General features: G+C 45.4%; 1 protein-coding gene across 1 annotated transcript; it reads right to left on the bottom strand.

Moving 5' to 3' along the window:
• Positions 1–484: 484 nt before the first annotated feature.
• On the bottom strand, positions 485–24,000 carry BFSP1 (beaded filament structural protein 1). The gene is made up of 8 exons (XM_083431648.1): positions 23,506–24,000; positions 21,156–21,216; positions 12,572–12,667; positions 11,908–12,000; positions 9,874–9,981; positions 6,019–6,239; positions 4,492–4,577; positions 485–2,577 (listed from the first exon to the last, which is right to left on the bottom strand). Exons 1-8 carry the CDS (start codon positions 23,874–23,876, stop codon positions 1,613–1,615), a joined length of 2,001 nt encoding a protein of 666 aa, XP_083287774.1. The 5' UTR covers positions 23,877–24,000; the 3' UTR covers positions 485–1,612.
• Between the last annotated feature and the right edge of the window lie 480 nt (positions 24,001–24,480).

The raw sequence follows: 24,480 nt of genomic DNA, 5'->3' as shown, positions 1-24,480 counted from the left end.
CAGAGAAATAGGAACCTAATCCTTGCACTGCTACACGGCACAATCCAGTTGTTACAGCTGTGTTATGTTGGATCAGGAGTGGCCCCTCTTGGTGAACTGGGACCTCAGCAGCTTCCCAAAAGCACTGACTCATGATGCTTGCACTGGTAAGAATCCTACATTTGGTACCCACCTGTAGGCAAGAGATGTTCCTGCATCATCGCTGCTGAACAGTCCATTGATGCTGTCTAAGTGTTTGGCAGGTAAGAGGTAGGAGGAAGAAGTGGATCCAAGTTCCCTTCTCCCTTCACAGCTCATAGCATCAATTATCTGCTCAGTGAGGGGACATCATTGTCAATATTGTGTGAGAACACCTCTGGACCAGGGCTGTGAGTCTATCTGAGTCTATTTTGATGTACATACAAGTCAGTCTCGTTTGTATGACACCCCCCCCCCCAAATCTATTTAAAGCTGAAAATATTTTAGTGCCCCTCTCCTAGAAAAAAGAGAAGCCTGGTCCCATTCCTCTGAATGTATTACATCTCTATCCACATCCAGTGATTACATTTTAGGTGTCTCTTAACAACATTTACAAAGTCTGTTTGAAGCCTAGTTGTGGCTTTAATAAGTTTCAATGAAACCCAACCCCCCCAAATCTGCCTTTTGTGGTTAAATGTCAACACCCATCTTCTGAAAAACACTGTCTATGGAAGGCAAAATATTTATTAAATGAAACTCAGCTACATGTCCCCATCTACCGTACGTAGCTGGAGTACCATATAATTTGAAAGACAGATATCAGTATGGCGCAAGAAACACTTCAGTAGGGAAGTTAATTGATTCCAATAATGACACTTGACACAATCACACAGATGCCATGACACCGAGGACACTGGCCCCAGTGCAGATCAGTTGCAGAAGTCTGGTGGCATCCATAGAAGAGGCTGTGCTTGCCTCACTGCATCCCTTGCATTTATCCACTTCGCTGGAGTCTAGGTGGGCACCTTGATTATACATTTTGATTATAACCATCTTGATACAGTTAGTTCTCCCTTACTGAATTGGGGGCAACTTGGCTTGAAATTAAAAGTACTAGACCTAAATTCAAAATGACTGTTTAGGACCTGGGTGGCGGTGGTAGTTAAATAGACCCGGTTGTTTGGGGTTCACACCTTGCATTCTGTGGTGTGGCTGTCTTCTCCTGTGGTTAGAGCCATTCTTGTTGTTGAGGGTTAGCATGAGAAGTCATTGTGCAACTGGCAGTGTACATGTTTCACCACCATGGCTAATAATTGGGTCTGTTCTAAGCAGAATGCACCAGAGCAGGTAATTCATGAATCAGGTTTAAGATCTCAGAAGTGTAACAATGTAATTCAATATTTTGCTGTTCACGGACAAGCCAGCTTCATTCCAAGCAACAAAACCCACTAATTTTATCGTTCCATCCAAAGATGGAAAGGGGTTGGGAAGAACTCAAGCAAAATATAGCCTTTAGGCTACAGTCCTCAAACCCACTCACTATGGAATAGTTCCATTGACCTTATTAGTGATAACTTTATGGAGCAAGAAGCCTTGAGGAGCACACCACATTAATGTCTGACAGCTGGATAAACTGGCTGCTTTGGAGATCTCATTAAGAGCTTTTGTCTCCCTGCTTCTTCTTGTTGGTCTTCTCAATCATGGTCTCCACAATCATGGCGGTTTCTTCGTACGTCTGAATTTTGTCGTCCGAGAATTTCTCGATGGATTCCACCACTTCCACTTTCTCGTAACTCACGGTGCTTGGTGGGCTCAGCTCCTTGAAAGAGAGGCTACCTGCCCTGCCATACTCCTTGCCTATGTATACGCCTGCTTCAGTTCGGTCACTCGGACCCATTGGGGTCATTGGCCCATGTTCCTCGATCCCCGGCTGTTTTGCTGGCTCTTCGTGTTTCCCTTCAGGCTTCCCCCACTGTTCAAACACATCTTCCTTCGCTTTGTCTTCTTCTGGTTTATACTCATATTTCAGGTCTTCCGGCATCTTGGGCCCCTCTTGTGTTTCTTGGGCTTCGAGTTCACCTTTGTCACTCTCAAGGGGTTCTGGTAGCTCTGATATTGGTTCTACAACACCTCCACTGGGCATCGTACCTTCGCTGTCATCAGAGACAGTGATTCCACCTCCAGAAGGGATGGGTGAAGAGTAGAAGCAGGGGTCATCATAACTCCCCTCTCCGGTGACAAGTACATACCGCCCTTTAGTATAGAAGTCGCTTTTGGGTTCTGGTCTCTGGTAGCATCTGATCCTCTCTCTCACTATGTTGCACAGTTTATCAAAAGCTTTGCTTATCTGTGCTCCATCAGGCACATCCTCTGCAGCCCTCTCTTGCTCCACGTCTTCAACTTCATCCTGTCTGTGTTCACTTGTGATCATTAATCCCCCATGCTTGAAATCCAGCTGATCGTGATCAAGGCCTTCCATAGGCCGGTCATACATTTTTTCCGATGGAGCACCATTGGCGAGGTCTTTAGCAGTGATCTCCTTCCTCCTTGAGATCTTCTTTGGCAGACTTCTTTGTCTGGTCTTTGCACTGGTGATGTCTTGAGCAACCAACGTAATGTCTGTGGAGAAGGGGAAAGGAGGGGAAACGGACATAGCCATTGTGTGAGATCCAACAGAAGATAATGATAATAATTTATTATTTATACCCCACACATCTGGCTGGGTTTCCCTAGCCACTCTGGACAGCTCCCAACAGAATACTGAAAAAACGATAAAACATCAGACATTAAAAACTTCCCTAAACAGGGCTGCCTTCAGATGTCTTCTAAAAGTCAGATAGTTGTTTATTTCCTTGACATCTCATGGAAGGGCGTTCCACAAGGCAGGTTACTACTACTGAAAAGGTCCTCTGCTTGGTTCCCTGTAACCTCATTACTCGCATTGAGGGAACCGCCAGAAGGCCCTCGGAGCTGGACCTCAGGGTCTGGGCTGAACAATGGGGGTGCAGACGCTCCTTCAGATATACTGGGCTGTAAAGGTACCCTTGCCCGTATGGGCCAGTCGTGTCCCACTCTAGGGTTGTGCGCTCATCTCACTTAAGAGGCCGGGAGCCAGTGCTGTCCGAAGACACTTCCGGGTCACGTGGCCAGCGTGACGAAGCTGCTCTGGCAAGCCAGCACCAGCGCAGCACATGGAAACGCCGTTTACCTTCCCACTATAAAGCAGTACCTATTTATCTACTTGCACTTAGGGGTGCTTTCGAACTGCTAGGTGGGCAGGAGCTGGGACCAAAAGACGGGAGCTCACCCCGCCGTGGGGATTCGAACCGCCAACCATACGATTGGCAAGTCCTAGGCACTGAGGTTTTACCCACAGCGCCACCTGCGTCCCTATGCTGGGCTGAGGCCGTAATAATTTTCAGTTGTCATTTCAAATAGCAAAAGCATTCATTGCACTATACATAAATATGCATCTTCCTACATACATAAAAATCCAAGGCAATTGCCATGCTCTGCAGTTTGTTTAATGCATGTGCAGTGAGGCGGTAGAGATTTGGGGAACTGTGAGATGGTAACTCCATTAAATAAGTTTGCCCTGACTTTGGAAATTATAGGGACAGAACCACCCAAACTGTATAGAAATTTATTAATGTACGTGACCACAGCGGCAGGAATGTTACTTGCCCAAAAATGGAAAGAAGAAGTCCCAGCAAAAGAAGAATGGACACAAAATATGCAGAAATGATGAAACTTACCAGAAAAATAAGAAATTAAGATAACAAACTTTTTATAAAAGAATGGAAATGGTTTATGGAATATTTACAAAGAAACTGTAAACAGATAAGAACATTGGCAGGATAATTGTAATCGCCTGCAGTTATATAAGAGTATTGGGGATGTGGTTGGTGCTGTGGGTTAAACCCCTGAGCCTAGGACTTGCCGATAAGAAGGTCGTGGATTGAATCCCCATGACGGGTTGAGCTCCCGTTGCTCGGTCCCTGCTCCTGCCAACCTAGCAGTTTGAAAGCACGTCAAAGTGCAAGTAGATAAATAGGTACCGCTCCAGCAGGAAGGTAAACGGTGTTTCCATGTGCTGCTCTGGTTCGCCAGAAGCAGCTTAGTCATGCTGGCCACATGACCCGGAAGCTGTACGCCGGCTCCCTCGGCCAATAAAGCGAGATGAGCGCCACAACCCCAGAGTTGGCCACGACTGGACCTAATGTTCAGGGGTCCCTTTACCTTTTATATAAGAGTATATATTTAAAGTAGATGAATAAATGAGTAAATTAAGCTAATTTGGAATATGCAGAAAATATTAAATAAGTTTTTTAAAGAACTGCAGAAAGACGGGGAAGGAAGTTGAGTTTTGAAATGTTAAAATGATTTTAAAATTATTGAAATGTATAAAACTGAAAATATATAACAACAACAACAACAACAACAACAACAACAACAACAATAATAATAATAATAGGCTTGCCCTGAAAGGCACCTGAATCTAATTCATTCCCCATCCTAGCCTTAGGTCATTACCTTTCCTTCCAAGAGCTGTAGTCTGTGTGGTTTTGTAGCTTTGTGTAAATAGTGTCACGGGGGTTCCAACAATGGCAGAATTCAACCTGGAACAGAGGGAAACAAGTTATAATAAATGCCTTGTGAAATAATGCATTGAAAAAGAATGGCGGCTATGCAAATAAAACAAAACAAGTACAGCATCTGCATAATTATGGATCTTTATTTCTCTGCATAATGTATGGGCATCTTCCAAATAAGATATTTTTATTCTTTTGTGTTGCCTCAAGCTGAATACACGGAGAGTATTATGACATCACATTCTCCAATGCCCACTTCCCTGAGCACCTTGCTGGCTAGAATTGTTAGAAACAGAGGAGGATGCTTTCATCACAGCAATATTTCACGGGTTACAGAAGCAGCCCTACTTATTTTAAGGTTGTCACCATGTCCTCTTTTCCCCAGACACATCCTCTTTTTCATGGGTATGTAAAATTAGAGTCTCGGCATAGCAATCCAGAGTTGAAAGTAGAAATCCGCAAATGTGTCCTCTTTTTTGCTCTTCGAAATATGGCAACCCTCACTTATTTTGAATAGATCTCATGGAATACCATCCTGCACACCTACAGAAGTTGACTGCACACCTGAGGGCAGCAGACTCACTTGAGTCTGTGGATGTGTTAATGGTGAAGCACATGGGACGCGGGTGGTGCTGTGGTCTAAACCTCTTGGGCTTTCCGATCAAAAGGTTGGCGGTTCGAATCCCTGTGACTGGGTGACCTCCCGTTGGTCAGTCCCAGCTCCTGCCAACCTAGCAGTTCAAAAGCACACCAGTGCAAGTAGATAAATAGGTAAGGTAAACGGCGTTTCTGTGTGCTCTGGTCTCTGTCACTGTGATCCATTGCACCAGAAGCGGTTTAGTCATGCTGGCCACATGACCCAGAAAGCTGTCGGTGGACATACGCCGGCTCCCTCAGCCTGAAAGCAAGATGAGCGCTACAACCTCGTAGTTGTCTTTGACTGGACTTAACCGTCCAGGGGTCCTTTAACTTTTACTCAGCTCCTGCCAACCTAGCAGTTTGAAAGCATGTCAAAGTGCAAGTAGATAAATAGGTACCACTCCAGCGGGAAGGTAAATGGTGTTTCTGTGTGCTGCTTTGGTTCTCCAGAAAGCAGCTTAGTCATGCTGGCCACATGACCCGGAAGTTGTATGCCAGCTCCCTCAGCCAGTAAAATGAGATGAGTGCCACAACTCCAGAGTCGTCCACAACTGGACTTAACAGTCAGGGGTCCCTCTACCTTTCAAGCACATGCTACATGTAGCTCTGCCCATTGCTCTTTGCATCATCTCTTTGAGGCAGCCGCCTAACACTGCCTAATAGCAGGACCGGTTCTGCTTTGGTGTTAATATTAACCCAGGTACCACCAATTTCATCGGAAACTTCAAATGTCATTTTTGGTTTGTTGGTTGGTTTGAAAGAGACTTCTTAAAGACACAACAATACACTGAACCCATGAACATCTCCAGTGCCCCCCCAAATCTCTCACCTGCTTTCTTCATTTTCAATAATACGTTTGTAGCGCTCAAGTTCACTCTCCAGAGACTGCTTATAAATGGAGAGCTGGCGGCAATCGTTGGTGTATTTTTCCAAGGTCCTCTCAGCATCTTCAATGCCCTTTCTCAGAGTGTCGATCTGCTCATTGTACAATTGAATCTCATCGTCATAGCTTTCCTGGGTGTTTTTAATAGCCTGTTCCAGCATTGTTGTCTGTTTAAAAAAAAAAAAAGGAAATGAAAGAGAGGACTTTGAGCATTTATCACCTGGAAAACTTTGCACTTGTACCCTCTCAGCTGGTCACTGTTGGCCTGTTTCAGTCATAAATTCACTGACTTTAAGCCAGGGGCTGTAATTTGCCTATTTACAGTGGACAGGTTATGTTTGAGATTTGTTGCAAAACTTTGCCACAGGTTGTTCTGATGAAAACACAGGTAACAAAGCAAACTCTAGAACGCAGTGATTTGACCTGACAAGGACAGACGAGGAAGCAAGTATTTTGCAGATTAGGTTACATGACTATCTGGTGAAGCAAAAATCCTTCTCCAAAAAGCGTTTTTGTGGAATATAAATTTGCCACCAGGTGGCGATCAATCACTTGAAAAGCAAGGACTTTGCTTGCTGTGAACACATTTTATTCCTTTCTTACTGCTCCAAGAACACTTTTTTTTTTTTTAATGGTTCTATGGGCACCACTCAGGTAGCCTTGAAGAGTACATTATAGATGAAATCACCTTTAATTTCACTTTAAGGTGTACCTCCTTAAAACCTTGGAATATGTTTTCAAACACCAGACTTGGAGAGCTGGATGAGGCTGGGTACCCCCCCCCCAAAAAAAACCACAAACGAAAAGCAAAGCAAAGGACCCTCATAGCTCACAAGAACATAAGAACAGTCCTGCCAAATCAGGCCAGTGGCCCATCTAGCCTGACATAGTGGTCAGCCCAGATGCCAACGAAGAGACCTCAAGTGGGAGCACAATCGCTTGTGATTCCCCCAAAACTGGTGTACGAAAAGCATGGCGGAGGCAGAGCACAGCCATCATAGCAAAAAGCCACTGATAGCCCTATTGATTTGTTTTATCCTCTTTTCAAGCCATTCAAGTTGGGGACCATCACTGCCTCTGGTCAGAGCAAATGCTGTAGTTTAATTGCGCACTAGATGAATAAGTACTTTATTTTGTCTGTCTTGAACATTCAGCACAATTGGATGTCCCCGAGTTCTAGTATGAGGAGACAGGGGAAAAACTTTTCTCCATCCCCTTTTTCTACACCAAAAATAATTCTATACACTTTTATAATGTTTCCTATTACTCACATTTTCTCTAAATTAAAGTAAAGGTAAAGGGACCCCTGACCATTAGGTGCAGTCTTGGCCGACTCTGGGGTTGCGGTGCTCATCTCGCTTTATTGGCCGAGGGAGCCGGCGTACAGCTTCCGGGTCATGTGGCCAGCATGACTAAGCCACTTCTGGAGAACCAGAGCAGCGCATGGAAACGCCGTTTACCTTCCCGTCGGAGTGGTACCTATTTATCGACTTGCAATTTGACGTGCTTTCGAACTGCTAGGTTGGCAGGAGCAGGGACCGAGCAACGGGAGCTCACCCCACCGCGGGGATTCATACCGCTGACCTTCTGATCAGCAAGTCCTAGGCTCTGTGGTTTAACCCACTGCACCACCGCGTCCCTCATTTCTCTAAATTAAAAAGCCCCAAATGCCTGTCAGCTTTCCTCGTAGGGGATAGTTGCTCCATCTCCTCGATCTTTTTGGCAGCCCTTTTCTGAACTCGCCCCCAGCAGCTCTATAATATCATTTTCAAATGAGGCAACCAGAAATGTACACAGTATACAAAGTGTGGCCACATCATAGACATTATTTTTATTTTCAAACTATTTCCCAATAATCCCTAGCATGGCATTTGCCTTTTTCACAGCTGCTGCACCCTGAGTAAGTATATTCATTGGACTATGCAATATGACCCACAAGTCTCCCTGCTGGTCAGCATAGCTGTCAACTTTTCCCTTTTCTTGCGAGGAATCCTATTCGGAATAAAGGAATTTCCCTTAAAAAAGGGGAAATGTTGATAGCTATGCTGGTCTGTCACCACCAGTTCAGACCTTGTGACTGTATGTATGTGTGACATGTGGGGGTGTGGGGGTTTTTGCATCACTTTACACTTGCTTACATTGAATTGTCTTTTGCATTTTATTACCTGCTCTCCAAGTTTGGAGAGAACAATTTGGAGCTCCTTGCAATTCAGTACCTCTTTGTTTTGAATGTCACGAACAATTTGGTATCATCAGCAAACCTGGCTGCCTCACTGCTCATTGCTAGCTCTAGATCATTTGTGAGCAAGTTAACAAGCATGGGTCCCAGGACCGATACTTGGGGGACTCCAGTTTTTACATCCCTCCCTTGGGAGAACTTAAATCCAGTTGCCCTGATAGTGAACCACTTGTAGGTTTTCCTTCCTTGCACATATATGTATGTGGGACAACAAATGCATATGTTTGACTGGGCATGAATGCATGAGCTAACTAAATGAGTTAACTTTTTAATATACCCTCTAAACACTCACGCTCACTGGCTACATTCGAATGATAGAAAGTACTGCATATCAACCTAAGCAAGTTGTGTTTCCTTTTTATAGAATACAGATAATTGAACAAACTTAGTTTCATTACATTCTTCATTAAATTATCTTTTCATTGGTATATAATTTTATGGTATTACTCCAAAAAGAAGTGGTGTTGTGAGCCATCAAACCTCAGAAATACACTTTTCCCAAAAGGTTTCCACAATTTTGGCCACTAGTGTAATGCTTTGAAGTGTGGAAAGCATTTTACATTAAAGCTGGGCTGAATACACCCTGCCCCCCCTCCATTTTGCAGGATCATTTATCTGCTGAGGAAGTGGGGAGGAGGGTGAAAGGAATAATGTATCACTTGACATCATAATTTCCCTCTGACCCCATATTAGCTATTGACTTTGGTATATTGTTCCACTGGGGCCTCATTCATCCACACTGCGGACCAAGTACAGTCCTGAACAAGAGCACTCCTGATAGAGGCTGGAGAAGAGTTAAAATTTTATTGTACCTCCCATCTCTCTTGGATGAGAATGTCACCTGGCTTTGGATAAAAAAATCTCCCGGTCCCGTGAATTTAGCTCTTTAACTCTTGCCTGTGAAGGCAGCTGTGTTAAAATGTCAAACACACCCAAGCAGTCAGCTTGAAAACTGCTGCAGAATTATCCTAGATGGTGTGCAAATTATTGGTTTGGATCAAAGCTAGCTTGGAGGCAGAGGAATGCATGAAAACACAGTATTTCATAAGAAACCATAGGACAGACACAGTTTGTTGTGGCTAACAGCGTGTGTACATAGGTTCCCAAAACAGTTTTGGGGCATATTGGATGCAGAGTAAACAGAAGGGTGTAGGTAAAAAGATAAAGGACCCCTGGACAGTTAAGTCCAGTAGAAAGTGACTATGGGGTGCGGTGCTCATCTTGCTTTCAGGCTGAGGGAGCCGGCGTTTGTCCACAGACAGCTTTCCAGGTCATGTGGCCATCATGACTAAACCGCTTCTAGGACAGTGGAGCACCGTGATGGAAGCCAGAGCACAGAGAAACGCCGTTTACCTTCCTGCTGCAGTGGTACCTATTTATCTACTTGCACTGGTGTGCTTTCAAACTGCTAGGTTGGCAGAAGCTGGGACAGAGAAAAGGGAGCTCACCCCATTGTGGGGATTTGAACCGCCGACCTTCTGATCTGCAAGCCCAAGAGGCTCGGTGGTTTAATCAGGAGTGTGTACACAGGCCTAACACAACTGTATTTCTGGGGGAAGTACCTCAGTCTGCAGTTTCATTTTCTGAGCCTGGAGCTGGCATAGGATGCTCTTGTATTCTTCTAACTGGCTTTGAAGAATCGGTATCCTCCTCTCAGTTATCAGCTTCTCCTAAGATGAAAGCAGAAAGAGGGAGGATTGCGTGGTGGGAATCGGATTGTGTGCAAGTACCACTGAAAATCTGATTATGCATGGAAAGGGACATGAAAAAAGCACGACTAGGCCAAGTGCTTCCAGCAGGAGTGCTATCAAAGTCATGCGGTTTTCAGAAATTGCACTTGATTTGAAGGGATACACATTGTGGTGAAATGATGAATAGCAAAAGACCATTAATGTACAAGCAAGAAATATTGACAGGATTTCAAAGGGCAGCTCTTGGAAAGTGAAACAGAACTAGGTTGATTTCACGGAAGGACATATTTAGATGCACGGAACTGCCTTAGTTCCAGTCATTTGTATCAATCCCTTGGGAAACCTAGGAGGGATATTTGACTGATTGACAATATGTCTTGGAAAAAAAAGAAAAAAGAAAATGCCACAACTCCTCCTTCGTTGCTACTCACTTCCTGTGTATGGTGCAGTGATTTGAGTGATGGACAGACCGACCTGGGAGACAGGGGTTCTGGTCCCCACACAGCCATGAAACTCACAGGGTGGCCTTGACCAGTCACTGTCTCTCAGCCTAACCTACTGTAATGGTTCTAGGGGTTGCTTGTGCGTAAGTTGCCGTTACTCCTGGCTAGGTTGCTGGTTGAACCCTTTTTGTCTGGACAGCCTCAAGTTCCGTGGCTGCCTCAGTCGCTGGCAAAATCCATCAGTGGGCGTTTCTTGAACCTCTTCCAGCATAGAAGCTGTTTGACGTCCAGTCTCCTCCTACTCTGCCTGCACGGAAGTCTTCTGCGCAAAGTGGGTGTGGGCAGCGGAGTACCCGTGCCCTCTCCGCTGGTCTCTGGCGAGGAGTCCTGGAGCCACCTCTCCGATTCCCCCATCTGCCCCCCTTCTCCACTGGTGTTACGCTGATTTTCTTCCCCAGCGGATGGGCTACCTCTCTCCCTACTGGGACCCTCTCCGCCATCCCTCTGGAGCCTCCTCTCCGCCTCCAGCTCCGATGGCAGTTCCCTGACACCTACCTCACAAGGTTGCTGTGAGGATGAGACAGAAAGAGGGAGAACCACATGCACCACCTTGAACTCCTTGGAGAAAAGGGGGGAAACAAATAAATAAGCCAAAAATTCCTTCCCTGGGGAAGGATGACACTGTGGCAGATAGGTCACTCAGCATAAGAGAGGCCCCGTAATTTGAGCAAGGGCGTTCACATATCTGAGCACCATTGCTTCAGATAATTGATCCATCCCTACAAGCAGTTGTTTGGCTATGATCTCCATCATTCTGTCATGATTGTAGGACCAGAGATCCTGAAGGAGCAGACAAAACTATTTATGTACGCGACCACATCTACATGGACTCTCTTAGCGCAGAAATGGAAAGATGGTACAACTCTGACTAAAGAAGAGTGGCAGACAGAATTGATGAATTATGCCGAGATGGCAAAACGTACAGGATGAGAAACCAGGAAGAGGAGGTCGTTAATAAAGAATGGGGAAATTTGTTGGAAAAAAGCTATTGTAAACAATTACGTACATTGATAGGGTAGACGGAAAACTTGTGGTGAAAATTTGAGCTCTGGATTGACAAAGGATTTATAAAAACAGAGTTATGAAAGAGATGCAGAAGGGAAAATCATTACATTAAGATCCACAATTGGGGGCGGGGGAGTCAAAAGGGATTATATGTTGATATGTTTAACTCATTATTTTATGTAAAACAGAAAATGAAAAAATAAAATTTATTTTAAAAAGAACAGCAATACACTGCTGTGCAATGGTTGTCCGCCAAGAATAACCAGGTAATCCTCCAAATGTTGCTTCACCAATCCTCAATCACTCCATTTTTCTTTTACTACTATTTGAAAATCGGATCCTTCGGATCATTTCTTTTAACATGCCACAAACATTGTCTGTGAAATAAAGCACTTACCTCGCTGGCTCCAGCTGTGATGGTGGATACACGAGGAGTCGTTTGCATGATTTGCTGTAAAATACTGACATAGGTCTGTATTTCCATGAGGTTCTGTGGCAGAGCAAAATGATTTACATTTGAAAGAATCAAAAGCAGGATCTCCTTTGAGGGACTCCCCTCTCAACTCAATTCCCACCCCCACCCCCTCATGTGTAGATCCATCCTAGGTAAATAAGGAATTGTTCTAAACAAGTGAGACCTGCAACAAAACATTGCACTGTGGAATACCTCCTGTTCAGAGATCCATCCTTCTGTTTTTCTACTCCCCTCCTTCAACAATTCATCTTGCATTCTTTGGCCACTGACCATTCATAGTCCCCATTGGCTTGTTTTGGGGTCCTCCCACTAGGGTTTCTCCCCCAAGATTTTCTGTTCATAGCCACAGCTCTGTAGCACCAGAAGGTAGATCAATTTCCACTATATCATCCCACTATGGCTTTTAATCTGCTATGAAGGTGCCATAAATAGAGGGGGAAGAAAATGGGAGATAGAACTTTGTTCATTGGCTGAAGGTCCCTTGTCAGCCAGAGGTCAAGAGCCTACTCTCTGTCGTCTACACTTCTTGGCAAGCAAAGAAAACTAAGAAGAAATCAAAGCTCCCCTGTTAGTTCACAGAAATTACCTTTTTGTATCTGTCCTTTGCAGCATTAACATCATCCTGCAAGAACTGTGATTCAATCTGTAGTTCCAGATTACACAGCAAAGCTTCATCGGCTTCCTGTAATAAAAGCATTTCTTTTTGTTATTTTGACTTTACCAACACGTTCTGTATTTTGTATATTTATATTTCCAGTGTTCCCTGTTTTAATGTTTTGAATGTTTTCTGTGAACCGCTTTGGGCACAGTTGCGTGTAAGTAAAATCAACCCATCAATGAGTGTTCCAGTTTTACACATGCATAGCCAATCACATGCAGCAAACATTAGCCCAATATGTACTATCTGCCTCAAACGTTCAGCTGCCAGTGCTCAGACAGAACCACCATATTTAGGGGTTGCAAAACAGTGACATTCCTGGCAAGGACATGTGATGGGGAGCCATTCAAAGAGAACTGCTTTTGTGACATGGCCCAATAAACTAATCCAAAGCGTCTGCTGTGCTGTTCAAAAATGTGTAGATGCTTGCTCTTTCCATTATATCATGGAATGCAGAACTGGCCAGGTCTGCTGATGTGCCAGGAATGATAAAGATAAAAACTTAGCATGGGCTTTTGCTCTGGGCCTTGTTATCTGCACTGTGAGCAAATGAGATTAATACAGACCACAACCAGAACATTCTGAGCCAGCGACCAGCCATTTGCTCAACACTTCTGCATTCTTTTCTATGACTTTTTGAGATATGAATCAGCAGCAAAACAGTGAGCTCATCAGCCCACTGGCACTATATGAACATCTATATGAAGCCGCTGGGAGAGATCATCAGGGGGCTTGGGCTGGGTGTTCATCAGTATGCGGATGATACCCAGCTCTACCTTTCTTTTAAATCAGAACCGGTGAAGGTGGTGAAGGTCCTGTCTGGAGGCGGTTGGAGGATGGATGGCGACTAACACATTAAGGTTGAATCCTGACAAAAGTACTGTTTTTGAAAACAGGGAGCAGACAGGTGTAGAGGACTCCCTGGTCCTGAATGGGGTAACTGTGCCCCTGTAGGACCAGGTGCGCAACCTAGGAGTCATTTTGGAATCACAGCTGTCCATGGAGGCACAGGTCAATTCTGTGTCTAGGGTGGCTGTCTACCAGCTCCATCTGGTATGCAGGCTGAGACCCTACCTGCCCGCAGACTGTCTCGCCAGAGTGGTGCATGCTTTGCTTACCTCCCGCTTGGACTACCGCAATGTGCTCTATGTGGGGCTACCTTTGAAGGTGACCCAGAAACTGCCATTAATCCAGAATGCGGCAGCTAGACTGGTGGTTTGGAGTGTCCACCGAGACCATATAACACTGGTCCTGAAAGACCTACATTGGCTCCCGGTACATTTCCAAGCACAATTCAAAGTGTTGGTGCTGACCTTTAAAGCCCTAAATGGCCTCGGTCCTGTATACCTGAAGGAGCGTCTCCACCCCCATCATTCAGCTTTGAGGTCCAGCTTTGAGGGCCTTTGGGCGGTTCCCTCCCTGTTTCTTCTCATGAACCAACACCCCTTTCAGCAAAAGAAAGCCACATACAGAGAAACAGCATCTCTGACAGTTGCTTCATCTGTAGCCACATAGCGAAACTCATTCTAGACCCATCGATCTAGCCACATGCATCTTGTGATGTGGATCAGAATGCGAGCACTCGCATATATCTGGATTCAGTGCTTGTGATTTGTGGTGCAGGCGCATCAAGGTGATCCCAAAACAAAAGGCTGGGTAACCATCAGACCAAAACAGATGCTTGAGTTATAAGAGGCCTTAATTTCATTGGTTGCAGCAATGTAAGTAGGCTTGGAATTGCATCATAGCATAGGTCTGTTTTCTGTTTCGAACCTAGGTGTTCTGTTTGGGGGGGGGCGCATCCCAGCACACCTACAGAGGAATGACTTTGAGAGTTGACCAGCAGAGAGGACCCAGTGTGGTGAGGGCCATGCGCTGGCAACCTGAGATATACGACAGCAGGCTCGGCCCCACCTGCCCAAGCTGTGGCCAAGAGCTGGTGCATTAGCTCAGAACCCCATAAGGGTATATTACTTGTGAGGAGAACCAGAGCTTACAGGGTTAATAGCTCAGAGTGCATCCTGCCCACTGGGGGGGGTCTCACATACGAGGATTGTTCTTTGTTATGTGAGACAGAACACTTTTGTTTTGTGCTCCACGGGAGTCAATCATGCTGGCTTGCTCTCCTGGATGATTTATTTCTCTACTGTAAATAAACCGCTTCTTAGATTAGAAAGAAGCTGTGGATGGACTGTTATTCCTACACCCACACAAGGCACACACCGCTGTTTGCGATACTCTGCTCGAAGCTGGGAAAAGTCCAGAGGCACAGGGAAGCCTGCCGACATTTGAATCTCACACTACTCAACCTCACCTCACAACCAAGAGCCAATCAAGAAGAGTCAAACTGTACTCCATGAGAAACCAAAGACCACGTAAAGCTTCAGGGAAAAACTTTAAACCAAGTGAGGGTTGCTGGGGAAGTCTGCTCACCCCTCTTAGTGTGGCAGCATTGCAGGGCATCAGAGGCTTCACTGGAGCCCCGGTGAGAGAACTGGAACACCAGTGCCCTCCCTGATAGGCGGTGAGGGCTTAAGCCCCCTCCACCTATCAAAGCCTGCACCCTGCTTTGGCAAATGGGGATGCAGTCTGGGGGTGCGGGCTGTGCCCAGGGGGCTTCCCTCAGATCTGCCTCTCGCCCCATTTAAGCTGCCCACACCTGGGGAACTACCTGTTCGTTCCTTCGCCGGGTTTCCCCACCCACCCACCTTCGGCTTAAGCTGATAGTCAATGACTTTGCTGTGGCTACGGCAGTCACCACTCTCTATGGGGGCCGGATAGGAATTTGCCCACCAGGCTAACTGGCACCGACCTGCTGGTTTTGCCTACCTCATAGCAATCTTCACAACTGGTTGGGCATTGGGGCAATGCTTTGTTTTGGATGGAGAGGAGGTTGTAGTCTCGGCCTGCCCCTCCTAACACTGGGGTATCCCCTTAAAGGGATTCAGGGGGAGTGGCCAAGTCCACATGCCCTGGCGGGGCCAGGACCAAAGGCACTCCCCTAGACAGCAGTCCCTGCAGGGGTCACCCTATTTGATGTAAGACTTCAGAACTGGATTGACCACGCGTCACTTCTGGCTGGCAGGCCAGAAGTGTTTAGATTGCCCCATGCCCAAGCCAAACCTCTTTCATCTGCATTCAATAAAGCTGTGGCCTGTTTTGATCCAAAAACCAGTCTTTTTGGTCTCTTATTTGCATGAGTTGAGATATGGGGAGCCAAACGCCTGGTCCTGCAAGCTCATCGAGGGAAACAAAGGCCTAGTTTGGTGAACATCAAGACCCTTTTAATGCTGATGCTCCATCTTCTCCCCAAGATCCTACAAGGCGAAACAAGAGCAGGTAAGGTCTTGCAAGATTCAGGGGGAGTCTGGGTCTCCCTTGTCACTGTAGCCAGCTGTGCCACCCCATACATTGATTCTTGCTGTGCAGGAGCGCACAGACCTGTGAGAAGTTGAGCATGACTAGAGTAGATTGGCCCATGAGTCTCTCCCCCTCCCCCGACCCTTTGCATTATTGTTTCTGTGCAATACTTTCCCCAGACTCCTAGTCCCAAAAGGTTATTTCAGCAAGTGATTAATCAACATTCTTTCCCACAAGTGGTAGATACAAGACAGGAACCTGACAGGTTGGCAGAGCTGTTGATTAATGCTTCCTTTCATTGGCAAGTCCTGATTTCTGAATCTACTTAGGTACATCCCTTGGGATACTGTTTCCGGTCCACATTCTCAGAAAAAAACTAGCCAAGCAAAACACTTTCAGCTCTTCTGCGGGTAACCCGCTGCAACCTCTGGTCTTCAAAGTCTTAATACACCAGTCTAAAGGTGATGGATGTGATTAAATGGTGTCTCATTGCATAAGGTATAGCCAATTAAAATGCAACAAATGTCTGAATTTCGACCTTCAGCAAAATTAAGTTCAATATATTTAAAAACCGTTGAGTACAAAACAACAAGTGAAGCTGGTAGAAGATGCTCCAAGCCACTGAAGCCTCTTGGGTCTCTAGTGATAACGCCAAGTCTTAAAGCATCCCCAAGCTGAGAACCTCCTCCTTCAGAGGGGGCATCGGAAACCACAAACTCACAGTGCTTCCATCTTGTCAGGACAGTTTGAGTCTTTGTCCATCCCATTGCCCAGATACTGAGACCTCCAGGTAGAGGGTGGTATATTAATTCAATCAATCAATAATATTTCAATAGTACGTTGGCTATCAGAAGGCCATTAATTTGATGTTGTACTTCAGACTACTTAAAATACAGCAAAAGGATAAATTGCACAACAAAACCAAGCAAAACTCACACACCCAGTCAGCTAGCCTTTACAATTATTTTGCAATGCAGTTATCCAGCCAAGTGGAAAAATGCACACATATTGAGGAATCTACATATTAGTGAACATAACATACTGTTTTAGGGGAAACTATTGCTTTAGGGCAAATTGCTTTGTAAAAATGTATATATTGGGCAGCATTCCTCCCCTCTCAAAAGAAAAAAAGCAGCTTAAGAAGAGCTGAACATTTGCAAGCAAAAACATAAACAGCTTATTTCAGTTAGAGAGAGATTCATATCCTGTCTTTCTAGTGCCTATTCTGCACCTGTTTTGAATGATGCGCAGGTAGGGAAAAAAACCTGGAAGGCTTGCTTCCATCCTATTTGTGTGCACGAATGAAGCCAGGTGTTTGTGATCTTCCTCTCAAAAAGGTGACAGTATATGCTCATTGCTTTGCCCTTTCTAAGACCTGGTATCAACGGATTTTTAATTTGAACAGCGCAACTCCTTTTTGTGTTTGCAGATGCACCGGGAACAAATGCATTTGGGCAATTTTGATATTTATTCAGGCTGATCTACAAATGTTCTCTAGCAGCAAATTTCATCTAATGGCTTGCTTGCGAGCTGCCATCGTGGGAATTGCATTAACCATTTGATATTTACAATTTGTGACAGGTCAGCCTATGTCAGAGGAAAGTGTTTACTTCCTCGATTGAATTACATCTGCAAGCAAATGAGCCCTTGGTCGCCACAGCCACATGTCCAATACACAATTTAATTGTTATGTTCCTTTTACCCTCTGTTGGCACCTGCGCAGCGCAACAACCCCATCGCACCTCTGCGTCTGACAGCAGCACTGCTCAGAGCAGCTATTTGGGTGATGGGGTTCAGAGAAGAGCTGATGAGTCAAAAGTGTTTTATGTGCACATAAATGCCAAAGGGGAGGAGGGATTGGACTGTGGAAAACTTTCTTTAAGATGGTGAGAGCTGTTTCCTAGTTCTGCTGGATCTCTCAGCGGCCTTTGACACCAGCGACCATAACATCCTTTTGGACCATCTAGAGGAGCTGGGAGCTGGGGGCACTGCTATATGGTGGTTCCGCTCCTTTCTCCTGGGGCGTGTCCAGAAAGTGGTGTTGGGGGATGAGTGTTCAGACCCCTGGGCTCTCACTTGTGGGGTGCCTCAGGGTTCCGTCCTCTTCCCCATGTTTTTTAATATCTATATGAAGCCACTGGGAGAGATCATCAGGGGGTTTGGGCTGGGTGTTCATCAGTATAACACCGGTTCTGAGAGATCTGCATTGGCTCCCAGTACGTTTCCAAGCACAATTCAAAGTGCTGGTGCTGACCTTTAAAGCCCTAAACGGCCTTGGTCCTGTATACCTGAAGGAGCGTCTCTACCCCCATCGTTCAGCCCGGACACTGAGATCCAGCACCGAGGGCCTTCTGGCTGTTCCCTCATTGTGAGAAGTGAGGTTACAGGGAACCAGACAGAGGGCCTTCTCGGTAGTGGCGCCCACCCTGTGGAACACCCTCGCTTCAGATGTGAAGGAAATAAGCAGCTATCCTATCTTTAAAAGACATCTGAAGGCAGCCCTGTTCGGGGAATTTTTAAATATTTAACGCTGTACTGTTTTTAACACTTGTTTGGGAGCCGCCCAGAGTGGCCGGGAAAACTCAGCCAGATGGGAGGGGTATAAATAATATATTGTTGTTGTTGTTGTTGTTGTTGTTGTTGTTGTTGTTGTTGTTGTTACTGTCAAGAGAGGAAGGTGGTTGGCAATCAGGCTGTGGGTCACCTCTTTCAAAGAGGCACTTGTATTGTATTTAAAAGCTAAAAAGATAATAATATATACAGTGGACCCTCTAGTTACGTACCGCTCTGGATACGTAACTTTTGGGTTATGAATGTGGCAACACATCAGGGAAGCAACACATCAGAATATAATTGACAGAATGCTGGTAATTATTTCAATTAAACTGAAGAAGAATCTATCTGCCAAAGAGGTAGAAAAGTCACTCTAAAGCATCAATAGGAAGATAAACATGAAAAGCAAAAAAATTAGCCATCCAAAATAGGAAATAGGGTCCATTTTTTCAGCCCATAAGTAAGAAAATAGCCCAGTAGGATAAAGCATTGAATGAGTGGGTTCTGGGTATCTGGGTATCTAAAGGTTCAGATGAAAGGAAAAACTCTGTAGCAGATTACATCACAGGCAAGTCAGTACATCAGCCAGGGCCTGTAAAATACTTTATCAGGATTGTCTGTTTAAGGAAAGGACTCACTCAATATCTGTATAACACTAGGCTTGTTATGTACTGAAGTTCTCACCCTGGGCCAGCAAGGGGATACTGTAGATAGTTCAGGTCCACATATGCAAATAAGGGATCGAAAGTGACGTTCAGTGATTGGATAGTTACAGAAAATGGTTACTGTTGCGTTCTAGTGGAGCTCTATATAAGCAGGCTGGCTGAACTCTTCAGTTCAGTTCTGTTCTGGCCTGTGAATAAACAAGAGCTGTTTGAAGAATCACTGTGTCGTCTGATATGTTCACCCACAACTTAAGAAGGCTCTTGCACAAACCTTGTTTCCACGGCAAACACATAAAACCTCCTGAGAACAAATTCTTTTCAAATGAAATCTGAAATATGCTTTTTTTGGATGGGGGGGGGGATAAGGTCTTTGTGCTACAGAACTTGATACAGCAATGGACATAGCTGTAAAACATTGTTCTCCTTTGAGAATAAATTCTAATATTAAAATAGCTGCTTTTCCAAAGCATGAACATGCCCTCATAATACCTGCACAGTTCTTACATGGTTGTTTTTGAGGGATCCACAAGTCCTTCTTCGATTGGCCTTAGTTTAGTATCTGGCCAATGGGATAGACGAAGACTCATAAACTGTCCCGACAAGATGTGAGCTTGTGGTTTCCGATGTTCCCTCTGAAGGAAGAGGTGCCCAGCTTGTGGATAATGCTTTTAAGACTCGACATTATCACTAGAGACCCAAGATGCATCAGTGGCTTGGAGCATCTTCTGCCAGCTTTACTTGGTTTATCAGCTGCATCCTTTCCTGCGTAGAAATAGCCCACCTTGCTACAGTAATCCAGGTTGGATTCCTATATTGTGTTGTATGTGGGGCCAAAAAGCATCTGGAAATTCCAACTAGTGCAGAATTTGGCTGCCAAAGTTCTGGCTTCTTTAGCTAGATGGAGCCATCTCAAACAACAACAACAACAACAACAACAACAACTTATTTATACCCCGTCCATCTGGCTGGGTTTCCCCAGGCACTCTGGACAGCTCCCAACAGAATATTAAATACACGATAAAACATTAAACATTAAAAAGCTTCCCAATACAGGGTTGCCTTCAGATGTTTTCTAAGAGTTATGTTGTTGTTTATTTCCTTGACATCTGATGGGAGGGCGTTCCACACAGCGGGCGCCACTACCGAGAAGGCCCTCTGCCTGGTTCCATGTAACCTCCCTTCTTGCAGTGAGGGAACTGCCAGAAGGCCCTTGAAGCTGGACCTCAGTGTCTGGGCTGAACGATGGGATGAAACATGAGTTCCAGATGAACTACATTAGCTTTCTGTTCATGACCCAGCCCAATTCAAGGTGTGGTGCTTACCTTGAAAGCTTCAAATGGCTTGAGGCCCCAATAACTGAAGGAACAACTCCTTCTGAACAAGTTAATGGTGCACAATGACCTTCAGATAAGGTCCTTCTGCTTCATATTCAGAACAGAAGTATATAATGAATGTACAAAAGTTAGGTGGGTCTTTGTGGTGGCTCCAAATATGGAATAGTCTCTTGAGAGACGGGCACCTAGGGTCAAATTTGTATTCTTTTCAGCACCAGATTAGAAGTTTTTGATTTGATGAAGCATTTTAAAGGATGATATTTTCAGATTACATTACTGAATGAGTTTATTCCTCTTATTTTTGTTGTACTGTATTGTTGGTTTGTAGTTTGTTTCTGTATTATTATTATTATTAATAGTAGTAGTAGTTTTATGCATATTGCCCTAGAATCCTTTTTTGGAAAAGGGACAGTTTATGCAGTTTGTTACACCTCAAGTAAGCACGTCAGCTTCAAAATGGTGATACCTGTGCCATGTGACTGCCTGGTTTTCCCTGGCAACTATTGAACAGTGCCCATGACATGGTTGCTAACAAGGAACACCACATGAAAGAAACATTGGCTGAGGGGAAGCAGATAGCCTTTGATATTGTGAACTTACCTTATTAAGTCGTTCAAGAGTAGTTTTCAACATCTGCTGATACTCACATTCATTTTTATATCTACGGAAAAAGAGAAGCAAAAAGGAAAATGTAAATAATAAAGCTGATAAAAGAAATGGGTAAGTGGCGCAATGTTCTCCTTTTTGTTTCCAGGTAAAAGTGAATAATGGCAGAAATAAACAATTTGTCATAATTTTTCATTTATAATGATGAAAAAAATTGACAATATTTTAACAGAAATTACAAGATAGAACAAAAACCAGGTATAATATCATCGTGGGGGGCAGTGTTTCTAATAATTGTTATACCCCTGCTATTAGTTTGTTATCTTTTTATCAGTTAGTTAGTTATTTAGTCAGTTGTCATGGACTTCTGTGGATCAATTGAAAATCCAGTCTTTGTTTTCAGTGAGGTACATAAGAGGGGGGAGAACATGATGAAAGAACATAAAAGAAAGAAGGGCAATTTATATGTGTGTCAGGAGGCAAGATTGAGATTATCAACTGGCAACTGTTGCTGTAGACCAGGGGTTCCCAAGCTGTTTTTAGCTACGCCCCACCTAAGCATCTCTAAAATCCTGATCCCCCCCTCCCCCGGTGACACATAATTCTTATTATTCAAAAAATGAACTCCTATTCACGTGGGGGAAGCCTAAAAGGCCATTAACTGTCAATAACTCATTCTCAAATTGCCGCCCGCCCCCATGTTGGGAACCATGTAAACAAAATACTTCATAAAATAGGGATGGGGAACCTCAGGATCAAGGACTGAATGTGGCCCTCCAACTTCTCAATCTGGCCCTCTGAACTGTTATAAGGTCTCTCCCTTACCGAGGATAGAGAAATGGGGGTGGGGGTTAGAAAACACTGGCTTTTGCCTGGCTGGAATGTGACACCATGGGCAGTTGGGGGGGGGCACATCTGTTGCACTGCTGAACAAGTGTCGCCAGTCCTGCCGTAAAGGGATCCTAAAGATCGCGAAGTTGTGCAAGGTATTTATTTCTTGAAAATAATGATACACTGTCATACGGCATGCACTCTCGATGCGACAGTCCCTGGGGTTCTGCTACCCACCGATCAATGTCAAGTGCAGAGTGGGGCTTCTAAACCTGCAAAACCAGGTCCCCAACAATTCATGTAGTGGGTTTATTACTCATTTGTTGGTTCATTACATTTCCAACCCACCTTAGGCTCAAGGTGGGGAATGTGGTCCACCTCATCTCCACTACTATCCTCGTAATCTAAGCCACAGGCATCTAACTGAGGCTCTGTTGGTTCAGAATGTAGCCAAGCATCAAATGAATACATGCACAGGCACCACAAGTGTGTGTGTTTAAAAAGGTAAAGGTACCCCTGCCCGTACGGGCCAGTCTTGACAGACTCTAGGGTTGTGCGCTCATCTCACTCTAGAGGCCGGGAGCCAGCGCTGTCCGCAGACACTTCCGGGCCACGTGGCCAGCGTGACAAGCTGCATCTGGCGAGCCAGAGCTGCACACGGAACGCCGTTTACCTTCCCGCTAGTAAGCGGTCCCTATTTATCTACTTGCCCCTGGGGGTGCTTTCGAACTGCTAGGTTGGCAGGCGCTGGGACTGAGCGACGGGAGCGCACCCTGCCGCGGGGATTCGAACCGCCGACCTTTCGATCGGCAAGTCCTAGGCGCTGAGGCTTTTACCCACAGCGCCACCCGGGTCCCTGTGTGTGTGTTTACTTCTCTTAAAAAACCACAGACAGCCTTATCTATGACTCCAATACAGAGGGTAGCACTTGAATCAATGGATTCAAATAGCTAGCGAGGAAATTCCGACTAAACATTAAGAATAGCCCTCATTAAAGTTTTTAAAGCAAAGGTTGGATAGCCATCTGTCAGGGATTCTTTATCTGTGGTGCCTGAATTGCAGGGGGTTCCAACCACATTATTCTATAAAGGTAAAGGACCCCTGGACAGTTAAATTCAGCCATAGACAACTATGGGGTTATGGCACTTATCTCGCTTTCAGGCTGAGGGAGCCGGTGTTTGTCCACAGACAGATTTCCAGGTCATGTGGCCAGCATGACTGAACCACGTCTGGCACAACGGAACACCCGAGCATACAGAAATGCTGTTTACCTTCCCGCCGCAGTGGTAACTATTTATCTACTTCCACTGGTGTGCTTTTGAACTGCTAGGTTGGCAGAAGCTGGGACAGAGCAATGGGAGCTCACCCTGTCACGGGGATTCGAAGCGCAACCTTCTAATCAGCAAGCCCAAGAGGCTTAATGGTTTACACCACAACGCCACCCGCGTCCATTTCCATGCACTCTGGTTTCTGTCATGGTGTTCCCCTCTCCTCTCGCCCACAGCCAACTTACTTGTTACGGAACTCATCCAGCATGCGCTGAGCATCTTTCTCCTCCCGCTCCAACTTAGCTCTGTCGGAGGCCAGTTCGCGAACCCGCTGGCGGTTCAGGTCAATCTGAGCTGCAAAAGCCTCTTCCAGCCCGGCCAGCTCATCCATGCGCTGAAAGGTCTCAAGCTGCTTACGGAAGATGGCGTTGCGCTGCTCAAGGACCCGGGCCCGGTTGATGTAGTTGGCAAAGCGCTCGTTGAGCTCTTGCAGGTTCTCCAGGCCTTGAGCTTGGGCAAAGCTGCCAAACTCGGGTGACTGGGGCAGCTCTTCGAAAGCATCCGACCTCTCATACTTCTCCTTGCGAACTTCGCGCAGGTAGCTGCTTCTGTACATGGCGGCCTGGGGGGACGTGTGCGGGCCCAGAGATCCCCTTTGCCACTCCCTTTCTCTCTCCAGTTTGACGGCGCGATGTTTCTGGGACTGGGAATGGATAGGAAGGGGATGCGCTCAGCTCTCCCGCCACATTTGAGGACTGACCTGCCTCTCTGCAGTTTAGGATTCTAAAACCCTAGCTAGATGCAGTAGACTAAATAAAATCCAACGGCCCCACCTTCTCGACCTCGGTGTTTCCATCCTGTCAGCATTTTGGGGCTTTCTTTCTCTCCGTCTGTTTCAATTGTGCGAAACCCAATTCAAAGCAAAGGGAGGGAGATGTCCTGTTTTTGCTGGAGAGGCAGAAAACAAAAGCTGTGCGGCTTTACAGGATGCGTCCAAACATTCCACTGCTTTTTGCTCTTTTTCTGTCCATCTCAGTCAGGGATTTTTGCATGAGGATGTCACATTTCATCGTTGCCTAGTGGGATGCTGGCTTCGTTTATGGTTTTTTGTTAAAGGGGCAGGGATGAGGAATGTTTTCATCCTAAGGTAAAGGTAAAGGACCCCTGGACAGTTAAGTCCAGTCAAAGGTGACTATGGGATTGCGGCGCTCATCTCGCTT

Source organism: Podarcis tiliguerta, assembly GCF_965153285.1.
Source record: "Podarcis tiliguerta genome assembly, chromosome: 3".
Taxonomy (NCBI): Eukaryota; Metazoa; Chordata; class Lepidosauria; order Squamata; family Lacertidae; genus Podarcis; species Podarcis tiliguerta.
This window is presented reverse-complemented; position numbering and strand designations above follow the sequence as displayed.